This window comes from Elaeis guineensis, chromosome 6, assembly GCF_000442705.2.
Source record: "Elaeis guineensis isolate ETL-2024a chromosome 6, EG11, whole genome shotgun sequence".
In the NCBI taxonomy this organism is placed as follows: domain Eukaryota; kingdom Viridiplantae; phylum Streptophyta; class Magnoliopsida; order Arecales; family Arecaceae; genus Elaeis; species Elaeis guineensis.
Window position 1 is genome coordinate 22,725,646 of NC_025998.2, and position 21,791 is coordinate 22,747,436.

General features: G+C 39.4%; 1 protein-coding gene across 1 annotated transcript; it reads left to right on the top strand.

Moving 5' to 3' along the window:
- The first annotated feature begins 758 nt into the window (after window positions 1-758).
- Window positions 759-2,583, top strand: LOC105032735 (F-box protein At1g61340). The gene is given in 4 exon segments (NM_001405755.1): window positions 759-872; window positions 1,464-1,746; window positions 1,841-1,915; window positions 2,003-2,583. Coding segments are annotated over 3 exon segments (537 nt in total). The 5' UTR covers window positions 759-872; window positions 1,464-1,527; the 3' UTR covers window positions 2,246-2,583.
- Window positions 2,584-21,791: the final 19,208 nt, after the last annotated feature.

Consider the following 21,791-nt stretch of genomic DNA (forward strand, 5'->3'; position numbering starts at 1 on the left):
GTATTCCCACAATATATTGGACAGTACACTTCTAACAATCAAAACCCAAGCTCACCTATGCGCTGTTCCCTTGGGATTTAATTGAGCCTTCAACATCGAGTAACATCCAAGCTGACTGATGCTGAAGGTGATAACGTAGTACAAATATCAGTGCCAAAAAAAAAAAAAAAAAAAAAAAAAAAAGAAAAAACGTAGCATAAATATCCTTGAACAAATAAAAGAATTGTGAGAGGAGCCCAGAAAGCCCGGCCCAAAACAATGAAAAGCCGAGCCAAGCAGCCCGAGCCTAGCCGAGCCGCCGGACGGATCTCGGCTAAGCGCTGACGAGGACTGCGCAAGTAGCGTGTCCTTTAAGCAACCGACCGTCGACCGAGTGGACCGACCAAGTCGACCCTATCGCCACGTCAGAATGATAGAATTCACCTTCCTTTACCCAATCACTAGTCTCCACGTACACGTCCCTCCCCGTAACGGCTAGTTCACCGACCCCCCGGGATGCAGCCACGTTTCCCACGTAAACGTGTATCCTCCGGATTTTGACCAAGAGGAGGCCAACTCAGAACGCGGTGCTAGAAGAGCAGCGGGCGGGAAACTATTATTTTCGCCTTTTTAAAAGAACTAGGGCGGCTTTGCCAGGACATTCCCAGAAACATCTCAATTATTTACAATTTTCTTTTTATAATATCGAAACGGTTATTTTAATTTTTAAAACCTTTTTGCCTCCACCATATATAACGAGACGTGTCTTCCGAACTAGCGTAGGTAGAAGTAGTTCCAGCTTAGTCCTTTTCAGAAAATTAGAGCCGTAGATTCACAGGAATTTGGGTATCTAAACCAAATCATTGGATTTCCTCATCAGGATTTGGTATCAGGTATGCTCGCTGATTTTTTCTTTTTTGTACAAAATTGTTTTATTTGGATTCTATAGGAGTGTTGTTTACTTTAGATAATATCTCATGGATTTTTCATCAAATTTTTATGTTTGTTTTTTTTTTTAAATTTTTGAACTTGGTCTGTTTGGATGGTTATTGGTTTGGTTATTTTTGTATTTGGTTTGTGGATTTGTGAAGTTTCATGGATCAACGGAAGATACTGAGCACTTGGAGTCCACTTTGATGCATAGTAATTGCTGGATTTTGGTTTAAACATTGCCAGCATTTGACTTTAATGAACTTTGATTGGTTATGGTTTCTTGAATCGTTTGATTGTAACTTTTTTATGAATGGCAAAAAAAAAAAAAAAAAAAAAAAGAAAGATACAATCAAATGATTCAAGAAACCATAACAAGGTTTGGGTTATGATTCAGGAAACCATTTAATTGTGTCTTTTTATGAAGTCGCTGTTCTGGGGCTTTTATCTCTTCTTTGTATTAAACTAATTGGGAATGGTAAATTTGCTTAGATGTTTGTGAAATTTATGTTGGAGTTTCTATCTAACTTCATGTTTCTGTTTTTGGTTTGCAGAGTGAATTCAAACCAGGCTTAAAATTTGAGTGCTTTTCAAGTTTGTGAAAAATATATCATAAGAATGGCAGTAGGACAAATTCAGCATGAAGAATCTGTAACAACTGGTTTAAAGTTTGTCCCCGGCTCATGCATTTTAGGAAGAAAAAGGGTTGTGATTTCAGATAGTTTGGATTCATCCAATTCATCTTCTCCATTAAGCGGGCCACTGCAAAAGAGGCGTGGTGCAAGATCGTTTGTGGAGAGATCGAATTGCCTCGAGTCACTACCCCAAGATGTTTTGGTAAATTACCCAAACTCCAAAATAATTAGAAGGTCTCTGAAAGTATGACTGTGAGCTTCAAATATCTGACAATATGCATGTTCTGATTTTGCAGGTTAGGATACTATGTAAGGTGAATCATAGCGACTTGAAACAGCTTATTTTGGTGTCCAAGATTGTCCATGGAGCAGTAAGTTTCATTATTCGAAAGGTGTTTCGATACAAAAACTTCTCTATTTATTGAAGGTTCTTACAGATATCTTCTTTTGTTGCTCAGACTTTGATTGCTAAGGAGATGCATTTTGCTTTTAGCACTCCATCCTCAAAGCCCACCTTCAGGAGAGAAGGAAATATGGGAGATATTGATTTAGAAGTCAGTGAAGAGGCACCAAATGCACCAAAGCAACGAAGGGTTGCGAAATCACGGCTAGGTGGAAAAACACTATCAAGTATTGCTGTTGCCCTCTTCACATCACCAGAGGACAAGTGGCCAAAGAACAGATTGGCTGCAGAGATGTAGATATGAAATTTACTAGTTTTTATTCATGTGAGCATTTTGTTGACTTATACTAGGTTGGCATTTTTTGATTCAATAGGGCTTAGTTTCCACAGCTCTGTTATGTTGTTTTGTGTTGTATTCTTCTAATGTGAAGTCACTGTAGAAGCCTTTCTTCAATGCATTTATTGAAGACAAATGGCCTTCTGCGTTGTATGTAACTAGATACCGCAATGATGTCAGAAGAGTGCTTCTCTCTTCTATGTAGATAAATATGCTGTACACTAGGATTAAATTGTATTTGAAGGCCTATCCTTCTTTTACGTAAGAAGAAATAAAATCACAATTTATATTTGTTCTCAGATGTATTTGCTTTCAATTATCTCATGGCTCAATGAGTTCATTGGGCATTTAACTTGGTATCTTGCTTCTGTCTGTCTAGTTGCTAATATGCCATAGAAAGAGTTTATGAAGCTAGTTTGTGATATCATAGCTGTTCGCTTTGTAATTGGAGGGAATGCAAGTTTTATATGCTAGATGGCTTTTATTAAGAGGAAAATTGCAGGCACCAGCAGGATATTAAGCTCCAATGCTGCAGATATCATACAGCGATAGTTAAAATGTCATGCTCGTGAGAAATCAGAAGCTCATGCTCTTAAGATCAGCTTTTAACTATGCATTTACCAGTTCTACTGCAATTAATCACTTAATAGGGTGATCGTTTATAAGCTAGATATAGAATGTAGCTTTGCCCCTGGAGGCATGCAGAACAGATAGAGGTCAGTCATGCTCTTCGAGTTTGAGGGAAAATATGCCTATCATTTTACTGCATTGAAAGTTGCCATCGGCTATGCGAAGGAGAACTAGGCCATTTCACTTGACAAAACTGTCTGCTTTGTGAAGATGATAGTTTATTTTTGCTACCCAAATACAGATTTTATTGGGATGTTTGGTCAGGACACCATCATCATAGATTTTTTGTTACCATTCACATTGCAGATAAAAAGAAAGAAGAAAATAAAATAGGACACAAATCAAGTACATAGAACATCTAAGCACTGCCTTCACGGGACATGCAACTTCACTAGAAAGATAACACAAGTACAAAAGAAGAACACTCACTCTCAACTTTTTGTACACAAATCTCTCAACTAGAAGCTATCTCACAAAAGCTCTCTCAAAATCCCTCAAGGATACTCTCTCACAGGTCTGCCAGTATCAGGGTCCTGATGCCTTGGACGTTCCTGTGGAGTGAACCGCTATATCGTGCCTCTCTGCAGCTGTTTGTTGATGCTCTGTTTACCCCCGATCCTTTGTCGGTACTCTGTAGGGTCTGCTCTGCTGCTGCGCCACTCGAAGCTCTGCCAAACTCCTTCGATGGCTGCATGAGCCTCCCTCACACTGATGCCTCGCGCATGGCTCTCTGCCGCGTGTTCTTTGTGTATTCTCGATTCTGTTCACCTACAGAGCCTCTTAAAGGCCTAAAACCTAGCTCAGATCGAAATCAGACTCTAGATCGGACTCCTGTAGTTTCTCGACCATTCCGATCGCACCTCAGATTGGAAACTGGCCCCCCTATCGTGACCCTACACGTCCTCTGATCACCTGGAATGGCTCACAGCTGTTGGATCTTGACTGCAGCCCTGCAGGCGTTCGATTGTGCCCTGATCCATAAGAGCCGTCGTGAGCCACGAGAAACCAGCCCGAAACACCATCTGATCCACCATAGACCGTGTGAAATGTAGTGTGAAACACTGTCGGTCGTTGGGTTGCGCTCGCGCATTTGTTGGGCCAGGCCCATACACGCCCGCATGTGCTCGCACTAGGCCTGGGCCTGACCCAAGCACCTGCGGGTCTGCCAGCCTTGTGGGCCCATCTGCCGCTGTGGACACTATCAGCCCACCTTCTCGTCTTCTTTCGCACGTATCTTTTCCATCTGAACTCCGTTTGGATTATTCTTGGGCTCATTGGACTCCGTTCGTCATCTTGAATCTCATTCTGGACTTCTTATGGATCGAATCTTGAGGTGCATTTTCTAATAATCTCTATTTGACTCGATATTGGCTTCCACCTGTCTTTGAGAGCTTTTGGATCTTCTCGCCTCCATGCCTTGGGACAATCGCCTGCTACTCATGGATGGACAAACATATGAATCGAACCATGCCACTCACAAACTTCCTGACCTGAGATCTGCTCGAGATAGCCTCCTGGTGATATCGCATATCCTCCTCCCGAGTCTCTTGTTTCGTGCCGAATCCATCTCCATTTGGAGCTCTACCTTGCACTGGGCTCTTGTTGGCATCCTCCATGTAGACGGCTCTTCCTTGCACAAAAGTGAATTGATCAACCCTCCGTGATTGATTTTCACCTTGATTGTGCCTGTCTTCTCCATCTTCAATTTTGCTTACCACTACCGCAACCTACATCTGGTACCAATCAGCTCTGATACCAATTATTGGGAATGTCTGGCCAGGACACTATCACTACAGAATCTTTTCGATACTATTGTATTACAGACAGGAAGAAAGAAAAAAAAATAGAGACACAAATCAAATATGTGAAACAGCCCAAGCGCTGTCTCTACGGGATATGCAAGCTTCACTAGGAAAGAGAACATAAGTACAAGAAAAGAACATTCACTCTCAACTCTCCGTACACAACTCTCTCAACTAGAAGCTACCCTTATAAAAGTTTTCTCAAAATCCTCGAGAGACCCTCTTACAAATTGCCAGTACCAGGGTCCTTGATGCTCCTGGATGTTTTCTGTGGAGCGAACCGCTACATCATGCCTCTCCACAGCTGCTCTACTTGATGCTCTGCTCTGTCCTTGATCTTTTATCAGTGCTTTGTAGGGTCTGCTCTATCCGCTGCACACACTTGGAGATTGCAAACTCTTTCTAGTGGCTGCATGAGCCTCCTCGCACTGATGCTTTGCTCATGGCTTTCTGCCATGCGTTCTCTACGTATTCTCAGTTTTGTTCGCTCACGAGCTTCTTAAAGGCCCTAAAATCAGTTCAGATCAGAATTAGACTCTGGATCAGACTCCTGTAGCTTCTCAACCATCCGATCGTGCTCAGATCGAAAATTGGCCATTGGATGCCCCCCATCGCAACCCTGCACCTTCTCTGATCATCTGGAATGGCTCACAACCGTTGGATCTTGACTGCAAGCCCTGCAGGTGTCTGATTGGCCCTGGTCCACGAGAGCCACCATGAGTTGCAGAAACCAGCCCGAAACGCCATCTGATCCACCATAGACCGCTTGAAACTGGTGTGAAATGCCGCTGGTCCACGCATCGTGCCTGGACTGTGCTCGCGCATCCGCTGGGTCAGGCCCGCGCTGGGCCGCGCACCCGCATGCTGGCCTAGGCTTGGTCTTGCGTGCCTATGGACCGGCCTGTGGCCCGTCTGCCATCCATGGGTCCTACCATTCTACTTTCTTATCTTCTTTCGCGCGTATCTTCTCCATCTGGACTCCATTTAGGCTGTTTTGGGCTCGTTGACTCGTTCATCACTTTGAATCTTATTCTGGATTTTTGTAGATCGAATCTCAAGGCATATTTCTAATAGACCTGACCCAATCTTTCAACAGACTGAGTATACAATAGAATTCAGACCCAAAATCCCAATAAGTCTGAGTTCAGGTTTGTTAATAACCGAACTTGACATGATAACCACCCCTAGCTGATGCTACATGAATGGCTAGACCTTGTGGTGATATTGATGTTACAGCTATTTCTAATAAGTAAGGCGGATTTTCCTTCCCTTTTCTAAAAAAAATAGTAATGTTATTTAATACAAAGTTGATTTAAGTATAGGAAGCTTGCGCCATAGGGGTGGTTGTAGTATATAAATGTCTCGACTAGAAGCAGTTACACGCATGCGTGCGCGCACACACAGAGGGATTTTCTCAAAAATATATAAATCTAGAGATGTAAATTGTCCAAGCCCAATTTGAGGAGATTGAAAATTGCTTAGAGCCTAACATCCCATTTTAAGCAATCCAAAGTTTAATATATGGTCTAGCCCATCTGCATCCCTACTTAAACCCATCTATTTGCACCGAAACTTATTTGGGTCGACCAATTAAGTAATTAGGTCAACCAATTAAGTGATCAATTGAGGGAGCAAGGTTTGGGTTGAAAAATTGTTGACCCAATAATGTGCATACTTGGACAAGATACAGTTGGTTACTTGTCGCTTCTGAAAGAGGCCAATTGGAAGTAGTTTTCGCTAAAGCAAACCACCAATGGATAGTTTCTCATGGAGAAAAGTATCTAAAGAAAGTTATGTCCAGTAATAAATACGATGGTCCCTCATCAAGGTCCGCGGGTGGTTTAAGATGTTGGGAGCATATTTGGCGCCAGTGCCAGTAGCTGAGTTTTACTATGTACACCTAATTTTAACTCAGGCTAAGAAATAAATTGGCTACAAAAGCCAAATAAAATTTCTGATTCGAATGACCAAATTAAATGCCAATGTTTTATTTTATAGTTGATTTTTCAGGGAAATTAGCTAGCTGATTCAAGTAAATCATAATCATGGCTAATCCTCTTTGGCAGGGTAAAAGCGTTGATTTCCTTAATTGTTAGACAATAGATATAGACTCTGAGCCTCATATGAGAGGTCGACATGATCTAAACAAGATTAGTTAATTGACAAGTGACCAATCTGATTGATAAAGGATGTGGGACCATATAGTCAGTTGGAAAAATAATCAATTAAAACTGTTTCACCACATGTATTTTGTACTATCTAATAAAAAGCATCACACCATCCGGTTTTTTTTTTTTCATTCAAAACAACAAAATTGCTAGCTTTCCAATCAGTAAAACTTTCTTTCATCAACATTTCAGTGGAGCTTAATAACAGTGCATCTTTTTTTACTTCTTATTAGATAGTCCAAAATATATGCGTGGAACAGTTTCAACCAATAATTTTTTATACAGTTGCTAAAATTTTTTAATATAATCATCCAGCAAGATCAAAATAGAGGGCATTGCATTGCTGCCCACTTGTGGTCTTTGGTGCTTTTGCAAAAGAGACAACTAACAACCCCATGAGGGTAGTGCAGTTGGTTGCGAGCCGTTAACCCTAGACCATCTGATGCTTAGGGTGGTATGCAGACTCTCTGATGCTTGTGGGGTGCTGGGGTTGACGTACTCACCCAATGTGGTGTCAATGAGCCCCATGCACGCACGATGAGGAAGGGGTTGAGCCAGCTCTTATTGTCATTTTATTTAAAAAAAAAAGAAGAGACAACTAATAAGAGTATTATTACTCTAGTTTAATCATTGTGTGGAGTGAGTGAGTGATGTCACACAATTAGGACCATGGGACGTGGTGATTATGGCATGGATGTGGAGGTAGCTGAGCGCTGGAAAGGCCTCTATCTAGAGTGAAGAAGGTGACCTGTAAAAGATTTAGTAGCTTGCCACCTTGCGATCGATAGCAGGTAAGATTCGACCAAAATAGATACGATAGCAGGTAAGATTGACCTGGTTACAAGACGGCCAAATTTTAGCTCAATAAAAATAGAATAAAAATATCTTTTTTATTGAGCTACGAGAGGCAAATATTTATACTAAAATTAAGCTGGGTCGAGCAATCAAGCAATGGATCAACCATTTAGGTATTAGTCAATTGAATACCAATGTCTGGGTTCAAATATTGACCCCAACATGGATATACTTGGAAAAGAATTTAGTTGGCCACTTTTCATCCCCCAAGAGGCCACTTGGAGGTACTGTTAAAGTTAACCACCAAGGAGAAGTTTTTTCCACGGAGAAAAATTACTTGAAAGAAGTCATGTCCAGCAAAACCGTTGCCTCTCTTCGCACCCATAAGGTATGATGCTATTTGTAACGGAGAAATTTTTGTGCACCGTAGATGGTGCAGAATCATATGTACCATCTATGATGATTGACTCATGTGGATCATGCTCACCCAATATGGTGCCAATGAGCCCCATGCACGATGAGGAAGGGGTTGAGCCGGTCTTATTGTCATTTTTATTATAAAAAAAAAAAAAGACAACTAACAAGAGTACTTATTACTCTAGTTTAACCATTGTGTGGAGTGAGTGAGTGATGTCACAACCCAATGTGGTGCCAATGAGCCCCATGCACGATGAGGAAGGGGTTGAGCCGGCTCTTATTGTCACTTTTATTTGAAAAAAAAAAAGAGGCAACTAACAAGAGTACTTATTACTCTAGTTTAATCATTGTGTGGAGTGAGTGAGTGATGTCACACAATTAGGATCATGGGACGTGGTGATTATGGGCATGGATGTGGAGGTAGCTGAGCGCTGGAAAGGCCTCTATCTAGAATGAAGAAGGTGATACGTAAAAGATTTAGTAATGTTAGGATTTGTCGTCTCGAGATTCAGCCACATTGAGCCCACAGCGAGGTTCGTGGCAAAAAAAGGAGTCCAATGAGATCAAGATCACCCCAAACGAAGCTCAGATGGAGGAGATACGAACTTTTGAAGTCGACACGAGACCCGAGATGACGGAGGACCGGCGGCGGGCGGCAGTGGCACGCGGGACGCGCGACCCAAGCACGTGGCCCAGCTGGCATGTGGGCCCGCTCATGGGTGCGGCCCAGGCCCCGCACGCGGGCCGGCCCAGCCCAGGCGCCCTGCCTGGGCCCTTTACCCCGATCCACGTAGACTGGGCGGTCTACGGCTCGGCCTGTGGACCGCATGGCGTTTCCCATGCGTTTCACACGGTCCACAGTACTATTCCGTGGACCGGTCACGATCGGAGGGTCCAGGGAGCTCCCGATCTTGATCCAACGGTTCAGGGCTTGATTTGGCTGTTTAGGAGACATAAACCTAATCTAATTAAGTTTAACCCTTGATTAAGACCTTTAAAAGGCCTGTGCCTCAACAGAGAAGTGTGTGGTTCAGATTTTCTCCATGATACGCCGTACGAGCCATACGGAACCCGAGATAAAAAAAGAGGCGGAAGCGCTGAGAGAGAAGGAGCAGGAGGCTCCTGGACAGCGATCGTCGGGCACTTCAGGGGTTCAGAGGGGTCTTCCAAGAGAGAGCTTTTGTGAGAGAAACTTTTAGTGAGAAAAAAATTGGATGTATGAGGGTTGAGGTGAGATCTCCTCTTGTAATTTTTTTTTTTCGTAGTGAAGTTTGCATGCCCCATGGAGGCGAGCCCTTTTGTGGCTAATCCACATATTTTGATTGTTTTGTTTTGTTTCTTCTTTCTTCTGTTGCATCGTGTGGTATTGAAAAGGTCTTGAAAAGTGGTGTCTTGGCCAGACATCCACCCAACAAGTGGTATCAGAACAAGATGGTACAAGAACATAGATTGCAGCGGTGGTGAGCAAGACTGAAGATGGAGAAGACAGGAACAATCAAGATGGAGATCAACAAGTTTGATGGTAAGAAAATTTCTCCTTGTGGCAGGCAAGGGTGAAGGACGTGCTTATCCAACAGGGGTTGATCGATGCTCTCTTGTGCGATGAGAAGCCGACCACCATGGAGGTGCAGGATTGGAAACGGCTACAGATGCAGGCGGTGAGCACCATCCGCATGTACCTGACGAATGAGGTGGTGATCCATGTGCTGAGCGAGACTTCTCCGACGGTGCTGTGGTCGAAGCTCGAGGAGTGTACATGGCGAAGTCTCTCACCAACACTCTTTTTCTCTGGAGGCAGTTCTACCACTGCGGATGATTGAGGGACAGAGTGTACAGGAGCATCTAAGCCACTTCCAGAAGATCTTCACCGACCTCCTCAACGTTGGCGAGAATGTTGAGGAGAAGACCAGGCGCTGGTTTTGCTGGCGTCGCTTCCCCCTTCGTACGAGTCCTTGGTGACTGCTCTTCTAGTGGAGAAGAGCACTATCAAGATGGACGAGGTCACCGAGCGATACTCCAGAACGAGGTTCTCAGAGGGAGAACCCAGCTTCGAGCTCAGGTGGCGGTAGCTCAGCTTTGGTGGCTTCTGGAGGAACACGAGGCGGTAGACAGAGCGACAGGAGATCGCAACGAGGCGATCCAAGTCCAGGAGGGACTTGAGCAAACCAGGTGTTACCGATGTGAGGAGTTGGGGCATTAGCCAGAGATTGCCTTCAACTCAAAAATCGGATGGTGGCTGCTGTAGCGACGGCCGGCAGCGATTCAGATGGAGATGTCCTGGAGATATCTGACGAGGTATCTACTTCTTCCAGCAGTGGATATTAGATTCTGCATGCCTCTATCATGTATGTTGCAGAGAGGAGCAGTTTGACTCCCTGGAGAATAGCGAGGGCACAGTATATCTGCGATGGATCGAGCTGTGCGATCAGAAGCATCGGGATGGTCAGCTGGAGGACGCATGATGGTGCAGTGAAGAGATTGGAAGAGGTTCGATACATATCTGATTTCAGACGAATCTTATCTCACTTAGCAGACTGGATTAGAGAGCTACAGGACGGTAGCTGATGGAGGAATCCTGAGGGTGCTACGTGGCGATAGGATTGTGTTAGAGGAGAAGAAGGGGAGCAGAGGATATTATTACCTGACGGAGAGCCCAGTGCGAGGTGGAGCTTTGGGAGCCAGATGGAGCCCAGAGTGAGGTGGAGCTCCAGAAGGTGGATCGGGCACGAGACAGGAGACTCGGGAGGACGAGAGGCGACGTCGCAAGGTGAGATTCCTATTGCCGCAAGATGATGCCCGAGCAGGTCTCAGTCAGGAGGAGCACAGCATACGATGGAGATGGGATCGAGCAGCCTGGCTCGACTCCCATGTTTGCCCATCCATGATCAGCAGACGATTGCCCCAGGGCATGGGGGCGAGGAGATCCAGAAGCTCACGGAGTTTGAAGGAGGTCGAATATCGAGTCGAGGTGGAGATTTTAGGATTTGATGCCTCGAGATTCAGCCTATATTGAGCCCACAGCGAGGTTCGCGGCGAAAAAATGGAGTCCAACGAGATCAAGATCACCCAAACGGAGCTCGGATGGAGGAGATACGAGCTTTTGAAGTCGGCACGAGACCCGAGGCGGTGGAGGACCGCCGGTGGCAGCGGTAGGCGGCAGCGGTGCGGCCGCAGGCGGCGGCGTGGGACGCACGACCCAGGCGCACGGGACGTGCAATCTTGGTGGGCACACAGCCCAGCCCGTGCGTGGGTGCGGCCCAGGCCCGCCGCGGGCCGGCCCTGGCCCAGGCACCCTGCCTGGGCCTTTAGCCCGGTCCACTATGGACGGGCGGTCCACGCTGGGCCTGTGGACCGCGTGGGCGTTTCCCACGCATTTCACGCAGTCCACGACACTATTCGTGGACCGGTCACGATCGGAGGGCTTAAGGAGCTCCCGGTCTTGATTCGACGGTTCAGGGCTTGATTTGGCTTGTTTAGGAGACCTAAACCTAATCTAATTAGGTTTAACCCTTGATTAAGGCCTTTAAAAGGCTGTGCCTCAATAGAAAGTGTGTGGTTGGGTTTTCTCCGTGGATACACCGTACACCGTACGGAATCCGAGAGAAAAGAGAGAGGCGGAAGTGCTGAGAGAGAAGGAGCAGGAGGCTCCTGGACAGTGGTCGCCGGGTACTTCAGGGGTTCATGGGGGTCTTCCAAGAGAGAGAGCTTTTGTGAGAGAAACTTCTAGTGAGAGAGAAATTGGATGTATGAGGGTTGAGGATGAGATCTTTCTTGTAAAATTTCTTTTTCATAGTGAAGTTTGCATGCTCCGTGGAGGTGAGCCCTTTTGTGACTGATCTACGTATTTTGATTGTTTTGTTTTGTTTCTTCTTTTTTCTGCTGCATCGGTGGTACTGAAAAAGTCTTGAAAGATGGTGTCTTGACTAGACATCCACCCAATAAGCAGCTTACCACTTTGCGATCGATAGCAGGTAAGATTCGACCTGGTTACAGAGAGGCAATAAAAAAAAAGATAAGATTCGACTGGTTACAGAGAGCGGCCAATTTTTTAGCTCAATAAAAATAGAATAAAAATATTTTTTTTATTGAGCTACGAGAGGCAAATATTTATACTAAAATTAAGCTAGGTCGAGCAATCAAGCAATGGATCAACCATTTAGGTAATTAGTCAATTGAATGACCAATGTCTGGGTTCAAATATTGACCCCAACATGGATATACTTGGAAAGAATTTAGTTGGCCACTTTTCATCCGTCCAAGAGGCCACTTGGAGGCACTGTTAAAGTTAACCACCAAGGAGAAGTTTTTTTCATGGAGAAAAATTACTTGAAAGGAAGTCATGCCCAGCGATAACTGTTGCTCTCTCTTGACCACCCATAAGCTATGATACTATTTCTAACGGAGAAATTCTTTGTGCACTGTAGATGGTGCAGAACCATATGTACCATCTATGGTGATTGACTCATGCGGATCATGCTCCGATCTCATGCGTAAGTCAATCATCATGAATAATACATGCGGTTCTGTACTGCTTATGGTGTACAAAGAATTTCTTTGTAATGACCGGCCAAATGCCTTCACCAGCCCAAATTTCTCCATACGGATCTCACCATATTGAGGGAAGAAAAAAAAAAAAATCCTAACGGGAATCACCTTCCTCCTTCCGGTCCAATGGAAATCCAATTCTTCTTGAGCCCAACTGAAAAACAAACTCATTTAAATCTTTATTTTTCTTATTTAAAGAGTCCTCTACACCTTCCTCTAAAAGCTGGATTTGGGATCTCTCGATTTGAGCCAATTTTTGATTCTTTTTACTAGAGGAGTTTATTGTGATTTTGAGCGTGAAACCTCATCGATGGCGAAGGTGGTTAGACCTTTCTTCTTTCTTTTTACTGAGTTTTGGCTGTCATCACCATTCCACTTTGGTCCTACAAACCATCGAAGTAACATAAAAATGATTTTTCCTGTTTCTATGCCTACTTTTCCTTGTTTTTCTTCACCAGCCACTGGCAGCTATGGCTAGGGTCATCTCCTCTTCGTCCCCAAGGTCATCTCTCCTTCATTGTCGGACACCACCATCGGCTGCCAGCTTGAGCCTTCTATTGTTAAGATGGGAAGAGGAGAAGAAGAGAGGGTCGCTCTGTTTTAAGGAAGAACAGGAAGAGAGAGAGAGCTACCTTTTTTCTGCTCTTTTCTCTTATCTTTTCTCTCTCTTCTCTCACTAGCTAGTTTAAGAGATTTATAAAAAAGGGGGGGATTCAAGGACTTAACAATTGACGTAGAAGTTCCAAGTTGTTAATACATGTTATGTAACTTTCTTTTGAGGATTGGATTTATTCGTAGAGGAGAAGTCATGTATGAAAGAAGGTTTTGAATATGGTACACAACATCCTGGTTTATAGGTCTTGATGTGGGATTGTAGCTATTATGTTAACTTTATCTTTAGTAGAGGTAAGTCTTTAATATCATCATCTATATATTTATAAAAAATTATATATCTATATATTTACATGATGATTGCATATTTTGTATATATTGGTATATGTATTGTACGTTAATAAATTAATGTTGAATAGTTGATGATTAAATAATGTCCAATGAAAGATATTATGAAAAATAAGGAAAATCATGATTTAATATAATTGATGGGATGTGGGCGGCATTTAGGTTAGTCGGTCATGCAAAAAATATGGTGTATATGCTGAGTCAGCCTCGAATTGGATTACGACATCATTTTTAGTTTGTCATAGACGGGAGTATGATTGTGACTAATCTAATACCAAAAATAGATTATGACTTTAATAATATGAACAGGACATGAGCGGTGTTTGAACCGTTTGGCCATGCAAGAAACTCGATGTGCATATGTCATGCCTTTGTCCAAGATCACGAGCCAGGAGTCCGACAACCACCACATATCTATAGAGAACTCTCTCCACAACCACAAGCATATAAGGCATCTCATCATAATATCATAAAATAACAGCAGGATAAAATTCAAATAATTAATATTCAACTTTGTTCCAATTAACTAAATCAAATATCTTAAAAATAAAGTTCCATGGTCTTGCATCAAATTTCAATAAATCTTGATTTAAAATAAAATATCAAAATCTGTCTCTAGTTCATTCTTCTTTATTGAATCTTCGAGTCAAGTTAAATTTCTGAATCTGTAAAATCATAAAATATAAAGTAATGAGCTGGATAGTAAATAATGATTATTTTGATTAGATAATTATATGATAATATGAGTTGTAAAAATTAAAATATATTTATTATTAATCAGTACATAAATATAATCAAATTTATTTTCAAAATATAAATTTAGTGATGCCAAGATCTTTTAAATATCCATATATATAATCATATATCTGATTTCGAAACCAATAGTATTCAAAAGTCTGATCAAAATAAATGCTACTTAACTTATCTGTCTTTCACTATGATCATACTTATACCCTATGATCGGACTAAAATACCATACCTATATCCTATGGTCAGAACGAAATACTAAACTTATACCCTATGGTGAGACCAGAATATCACACTTATATCCTGTAGTCGGATTGGAGTATCACACTTATATCCTATGGTGGGGACAGAAATAGAATCATGAGCTTAGAGTGCCAATACATAACCTCCAATTAGCAGGATTCAGAATATAGCCATGCTGAGAGTCCAAAACCAATATATATCAAAATTTTTTTCACAGAATAATATATTTCATAATCAAATCAAAATATACATGTATGATTTCATATCAATAAATAGTATAAAAAATTTTATTTCAAAATTTCACATCAAATTCCATTCAAAATATATTTCAGAGAATCAAAAAATTACATACAAATTTATAACAATTAGTTTGATATTTAAAATAATATCATATAGATAAAAAATCTAGAGAAAATGAATCATTACTTATCTCACATATACTCCAACAAATCTATACAATTTCAGAAATTTCTCTTTTAAAACTTAATACCCAAAATCATACTTTTATTAAACTTAGTCATAATTTCAAAATAAAGATCCTAAATCCTCATAGGGTGGTTGGCTATGTGATAGCACCTGGCATCCAATCGATCTATTTTAGGATATTAAATTGATCCATTACGAATCATGGATTAAGGTAGGATGCTACAGTACAATCGAAGATAAAATCTTATGATGCTTGATCGAATCAAGGTGGGGATCGACAAATTATCCAATAGTCAATAGCAAGATCCCTTCACAAGGATCTATAGGGCTATTAGAGAATTTTTCTTAAAATCTAGAAAATCTTAGAAGACATAATCTAAAAAGAGACACTTTTAGAGAGAAAAACTTAGAGAGAGGACAAGTAAAATTTTTTTAGAGAGAGAAAGTAGAGAGAAAAGTGGAGAGAGAAAGTCAGACTTTCTAAAGAGAGAAAGTGGAAGCCTAGAAAGAGAGAAGAGAGAGAGGGAAGAGAGAGAATATCTCTCTTTTTCTTTTTTTTTCTTCTTCTTTTCTTTTTTTTCTTCTTTTACTTTCTTTTTCCTTTTTCTTTCTTTTCTTTTCTTTCCGTGGGTTCTAAAATAGGGACCTTCGGATCTTTCCTTGATCCTCAGATTGGAGGCCATGGCTAGCACGATGGTGGCCAGTGGTAGCTGGGGCTACCATGGTGCAGCCCAGAGATTCACATTGACAGTTGGCGGTGACTGATGTTAAGAAAAATCAAAAAAAGGGGGAGGAAACAATCCAAAGTAGGGGAGGGATTTTCATAAAATAAATCCAACGGTTGCTGGTTGGAAATTGGGCTATAGAAGTTGAGAAAGATGAAAAACCAAATTATTTGAACTTTGAAGGGTCTTACCTCCTTTCCCAATGGTGTTTGGGTTGAAATCCGATGAGCTCAAAGAGAGAAAAAAGAGAAAAAAAACTCAGGTGATCTCTTCCGACTTGAGTCTTGATTTTGATAGGAAGAAAAGGGAAGGCCTTTTCCTTTCAAATAGGACTGAACCGGTGGTGGATTCTGACTCCGATTGAGAGTCAATCAGAAAAAAAGATTCAACAGAAGAGAAGACTTTTGTTAGAAGTCTTTTCTCTATTTTTTTTGTGTTTTCCTTTTTTTTTGTGCTTTAAGATTTATGCAGGATTTGGGGATAGCATGTTATTTCTTTCTAAAAAAAATTTCATCCTCAAAATTTTTCTTACTTAAGTCCTCAAAAAATTCAAAATTACTTTTATCTTAAGTCATACTCATTCCCTAATTTCAAAATCAAATCTTTCAACATACTATCTTTCAAGCCACATTCTCATTTTGACTAGCTTAAAACATAATTTAGACCACTACACTTTCGTTATGTACTTTGATTTACATCCATTAATGTACTTGTATCAAATCTAAATTTTTAAGTTATATATATCACAATTAGTATAAGTTATCATCTTAATATTTTTAGTGCCTACCCACATATGCTTATTCTGATTCTATATATCATAATTTATCCACTTATGCTCTGATATCATATAAATTATCACGTCCTTGATCTAAGATCATAAGCCAGGGGTCGCAGCAACCACAGTATACCTATGGAGAACTCTCTCTACAAGCATATAAGATATCTCATCATAATATCATAAAGTAATAGTAGAATAAAATTAAAATAATTAATATTTAATTTTATTTCAATTAACTAAATCAAATGTCTTACAAAATAAAGTTCAATGGTCTTGCATTAAATTTCAATAAATCTTAATCTAAAATAAAATATTAAAGTCTATCTCTAGTTCCCCTTCCATATCGAATCTTTGAGTCAAGTTGGATCTCTGAATCTATAACAATAGTAAAATATAGAATAATAAACTAAATAGTCTAGTAAGTAATGATTACTTGGACTAGATAATTCATATGATAATATTAGTTGCAAATATCAAAATATATTTTTTATTAATCAGTGCATAAATGTAATCAAATTTATTTTTAAAATATAAATTTAGTAATGTCAGTATCTTTCAAATATCTATATACATAATTATATATCTAATTTTAAAATTGATCATATTCAAAAATCTAATCAAAATAAATACCACTTAACTCATCAACCTTTCACTATGACCATACTTATATCCTATGGTCGGATTAGAATACCATACTTATATCTCATGATCGGATCAGAATACCATACTTATATCTTATGATTAGATCAGAATACCATATTTATACCCTATGATGAGGTTGGAGTACACTGTTATACTCTGTGGTGGGGTTAGAGTACCACAGTTATATTCTATGGGGGTTAGAAATATAATTATAAGCTCAAAGTGTTAATGTATAATCCTTAATTGGCAGGGTTCAGAATATAGTCAGGTTGAGAGTCCAAAACCGATACATATAATTTTTTTATAAAATAATATATATTTTATAATTAAATCAAAATATGCATGTATGATTTCAAATCAATAAATTATATAAAAAATTATTTCAAAATTTCACATCAAATTCCATTCAAAATATATTTTGTAAGATTGATAAATCACATATAAATCTATAACAATTAGTTCGATATTTAAAATGATATTATATAGATGAAAAATTTAGAAAAAAATGAATCATTACTTACCTCATATATATTCTAACGAATCCACACAACTTTAGAAGTTTCTCTTTTAAAACCTAATACCCAAAATCATACTTTTATCAAACTTAATCATAATTTCAAAATAAAAATTCTAAATCTTCACAAGGTGGCTGGCTATGCAGTAGCACCTGACATCAAGTCGGTCTAATTTAGGATATTAAATTAATCAACTACAAATCAAGAGTCAAGATAGGATGCTACGATATGCAATTGAAGATGAAATTTTATGATGCTTGATCAGATTAAGATGGGGACTGGCAAACTATTCAACAGTCAACGGCAAAATCTCTTCACGAGGATCTATCAGGACTATTAGAGGATCTTTTTTAAAATCTAAAAAATCTTAGAAAATATATAATCAAAAAGAGACACTTTAGAGAGAGAAACTTATAGAGAGAGCAAGTAAAGTTTTTTAGAGAGAAAAAATAGAGAGAGAAAGTTGGACTTTCTAGAGAGAAGAAGTAGAAGTCTAGGAAGAGAGAAAGGAGAGAGAAAAGAGAGAGAAAGAATATCTCTCTTTTTTTTTTCTCTCCTTTTTTCTTTTCATTTCTTCTTTTACTTTTTTTTTTCTTTTTTTTTCTTTTCTTCCCGTGGGTTTTAAAACAGGAGACCTTCGGGTCTCTCCTTGATCCTCGAATTGGAGGCCATGGCCAGAATAATAATATTATCTGGATTAAAACTGTATTAATCAGTTAATGATAAATAATTTCATTGAATTATTATTGAATAGAATAGTTGATTTGTGATATATGACATATTTAATAGAGTTATATGTGATGACATTATTCAACTATCAAATTGATAGTATATAAATTTTATTATTTTGCTATCAGTTATATATATTTAAAAAAAATATTTTATATTTGTGCCGGTATGAATATGAAAAATTCTTATTGCACTAAAAAGCTTACCTTTTTTTCCGACTTGTAGGAAGCATAGCATCGATCGGATTAGGCATTGAGTTCAAGCAATGAAGTCCTAATTAGTTAGTTAGTTGATTTTCTAATATCAAATAAATATTGTAATCTTGTGAACATTATTCAATAAAGATGGATTAATTTGATTTAATAAATATGATTGAAATTTTATAATTCTTTCGGTACTATTTTTTTAGATTTATTTATTTAGATTTTGCATGATCTCTAGGATATTGCTCTAGGATTCGTATGGCCGTGTAACATAATCGATCTGAATGTTGGGTTCGATGTATGACACTATTAATATTGGATGCCAGTCATCTTCTTTGATTACATATATGTCCAGAGTGCTTGATCTGGCCCTCTTATAAGATTTTAGGAACCAAAGTTTTTCTTAATGGTGGAGGATTTTTCCAGGTATAGTGGATTGGCTCCACTTCTGCATGTGAAGTGAAGATCCAAATCGTTCACACATGAAATTCAGGCGAACGATAGGTTTGAATTGCGCGTGCATAGAGGTTGAGAGATTAACTTGCTGGTGCTTGGAGTTCGAGTGGCTCTTGAAATTGACGGTAGGCATCTTTCTTACCTTTCTTTTTTTTTTTTTTTTTTATTTTTGGTAAAGAAGAAGTCTTCTATATTGCAAAGAGTAAAAGAAAGTTACATAAGTGCAACATAGAGAAGGGTATCGGACTGGGATACGTTGACCATAACAAAATCTCTGCTTTAGCAAGGAAAGCAGGAAGAACAGATACAAATACAATAACGAAATAGACAAAGGGTGACACATTAACAAGGACAGTGAAGTAATAGTGATAAAATAGTCAGCTCCAAAATGTAAGTATCCTCCAAAAGAACCAAACAGAAAGGTCCAAAATGAAGTACAAGTACTGAGGTATCAGCCTGAAAAAGTATATCGACCCATCAACCGACACAGAGTCCAAAGGAAAACATTCCATGGGTCCATAATCCATGAGCATGTATAATGTGGCATCTTTCTTGCCTCTAAAGGTTAAAGATGTGCCTTGAGTCTTGCTCCTATATGAGATGCTGGTAACAGAAGAAGTGAGATATACTGTATCACATTCTGAATCCTCTACCATTGACCACATCCATCATCATGGTAAGGTCGACAGGTAGTTTAAAATGTTGAGAAACACCATACAAGTCGGACATAACAATTTTGAGTATTGAAGGAATGGACCATAGTTCTAAAGGACCATTTCAAGTTCATTGGTACCTTCCATAGTAACATAATGAAGGCTAATTCTTTCTTTTTTTCTTTTCTATTTGTATTTTGGACAAACCTTATGATACAAAACCCATGTGTGAGAAATAAAGCAAGAAATTCAGCACTACTTAATTGATTGGTCTGAATAATGAAGCAGGTCTGGAATCTTCAGTCATTATATTCAAGCAAATTGATTTAAACTATATAAGATTAGCTTCTACGGGCTAGCCACCTTGACTTGTGTATGTGCCTAAAAATGTAAGTCCAAACAAAGAATCAAGATAATATTTCCTGTGAAATAGAATATTGCAAGCATATTTGTTTGTTGTAGAAATCAAAAATAGGGTAATTTTTGTGTACCCACTTCTTACATATATTCTTTATATATTTATGGTAGCTGAAAACATGGTGAATTTCTAGAATTCTAAATTCCTAATTTTTTAGCCAACAAATCTAGAATTCTAAATTCCTAATTTTCAAGCCAACAAAGTTTCACTTCCCTAAGACTTCATCACTAATGCACCATGTGTGAACTATTTTTCACTTATTTATTCATTCTGTGCAAAAAAATTGTTAAAAGTTTTGGTGGAAATTTTTTTAAAAATTATTTAATAATTCATAAGTAATAGAAAATATCCTTAATTAGCTGACCTTTCTTTTGCAAATAATTCATTTTTTTTCTTAAAATAACGACAACAGCAGCCACCGCAATAATAATATTAAAAAAAATGAGAATATATTTTAGTTTTGGTTCAATCAGGAATTGAAGTTGGTGCATATTCTCTCTCTTCATTGCACGTATTCTTCAAGTTGATCAAACTGTTACTATGTAATTTTCTAAAGTTACGTTTTATAGCTGACAATCTATCCAAATAGATGATAATTTAAAATGAGTCCATTGGATTGCTATGTTCAGTATATATATTGTGGATGGCAATCTAAATTATCTTGACAATCTACATTACCTTTCATGAGGCAATCTAGATAGTTTTGAGGAGGGGTGACTATCTAGATTATCACTTCTTTAGAAATTTTATAATAAAAATTTTAAACAAAATTATTCTTAAAAAAAATCATACAAAATCTATCGTCTGACTCTCCCCCTCCCATCCCCCCAATCCCCTCCCTCGATACCATCCGTGACTCTCTGCATGTGCCCCCTTGCTCGTGACTCCTCCATCCCCCTTTGTCTGTTCGTGACTCCTCTGTCTTGCTGCCTACTCGTGACTCCTCCATCTCTCTCCCGTTCAGCAACCCGTGGTTTCTCTATACATGCCCACCCCCTCCTTTCGTGCGCACGGTTCTCCATATTCTCTGATCTGCCACTTCTTCACATCATCACCACATCCATGCTACTCTAGCTGCTTATCATCAAGGAGAAAGAAGCGCATCAGAACAAAAATATTGGAAGTATTTTAAAAATTTAATTTTATATTATTGATAATATGATTATCATACTAAATATATCTATTAAAATTTTTAATAATTTTATTATAATATTATCTGTATGTATTAAATATAATAATTAATATTACTGAAATTCGAAATCCACGTTCATCTAAAATTCGCCCATGATGCAAACCTTGCCGTTTTCTCCTGCAACTCCGCGGGCATTCTTTCTCGTTTGACAAGGCCAACCCGAAAACGTCACTTTCAAGCCTTCAGAGCAAGTGATACATAACCGCTTCAGTTCTTAAAACGTTCTCCCCCGTTCGACTCACTTTCTCTCTCCAACAATGTGGCTCCGTCTAAGGCACACGATGGGGTACAACTCCCAAAATCATGGAATACATTTATGACAAAGAACTGGGACAAAAACCAGGCGAAAAGAACGGTTCCTGGACCTCTCGCTGGAGGCCGCGTGTCCCACTCTAAATGCTCCTCCTAGCACTAAAACCGCCATACCTTCTCCTCCCTCTCCCCGTCCCCTCTCTTGCTCTGT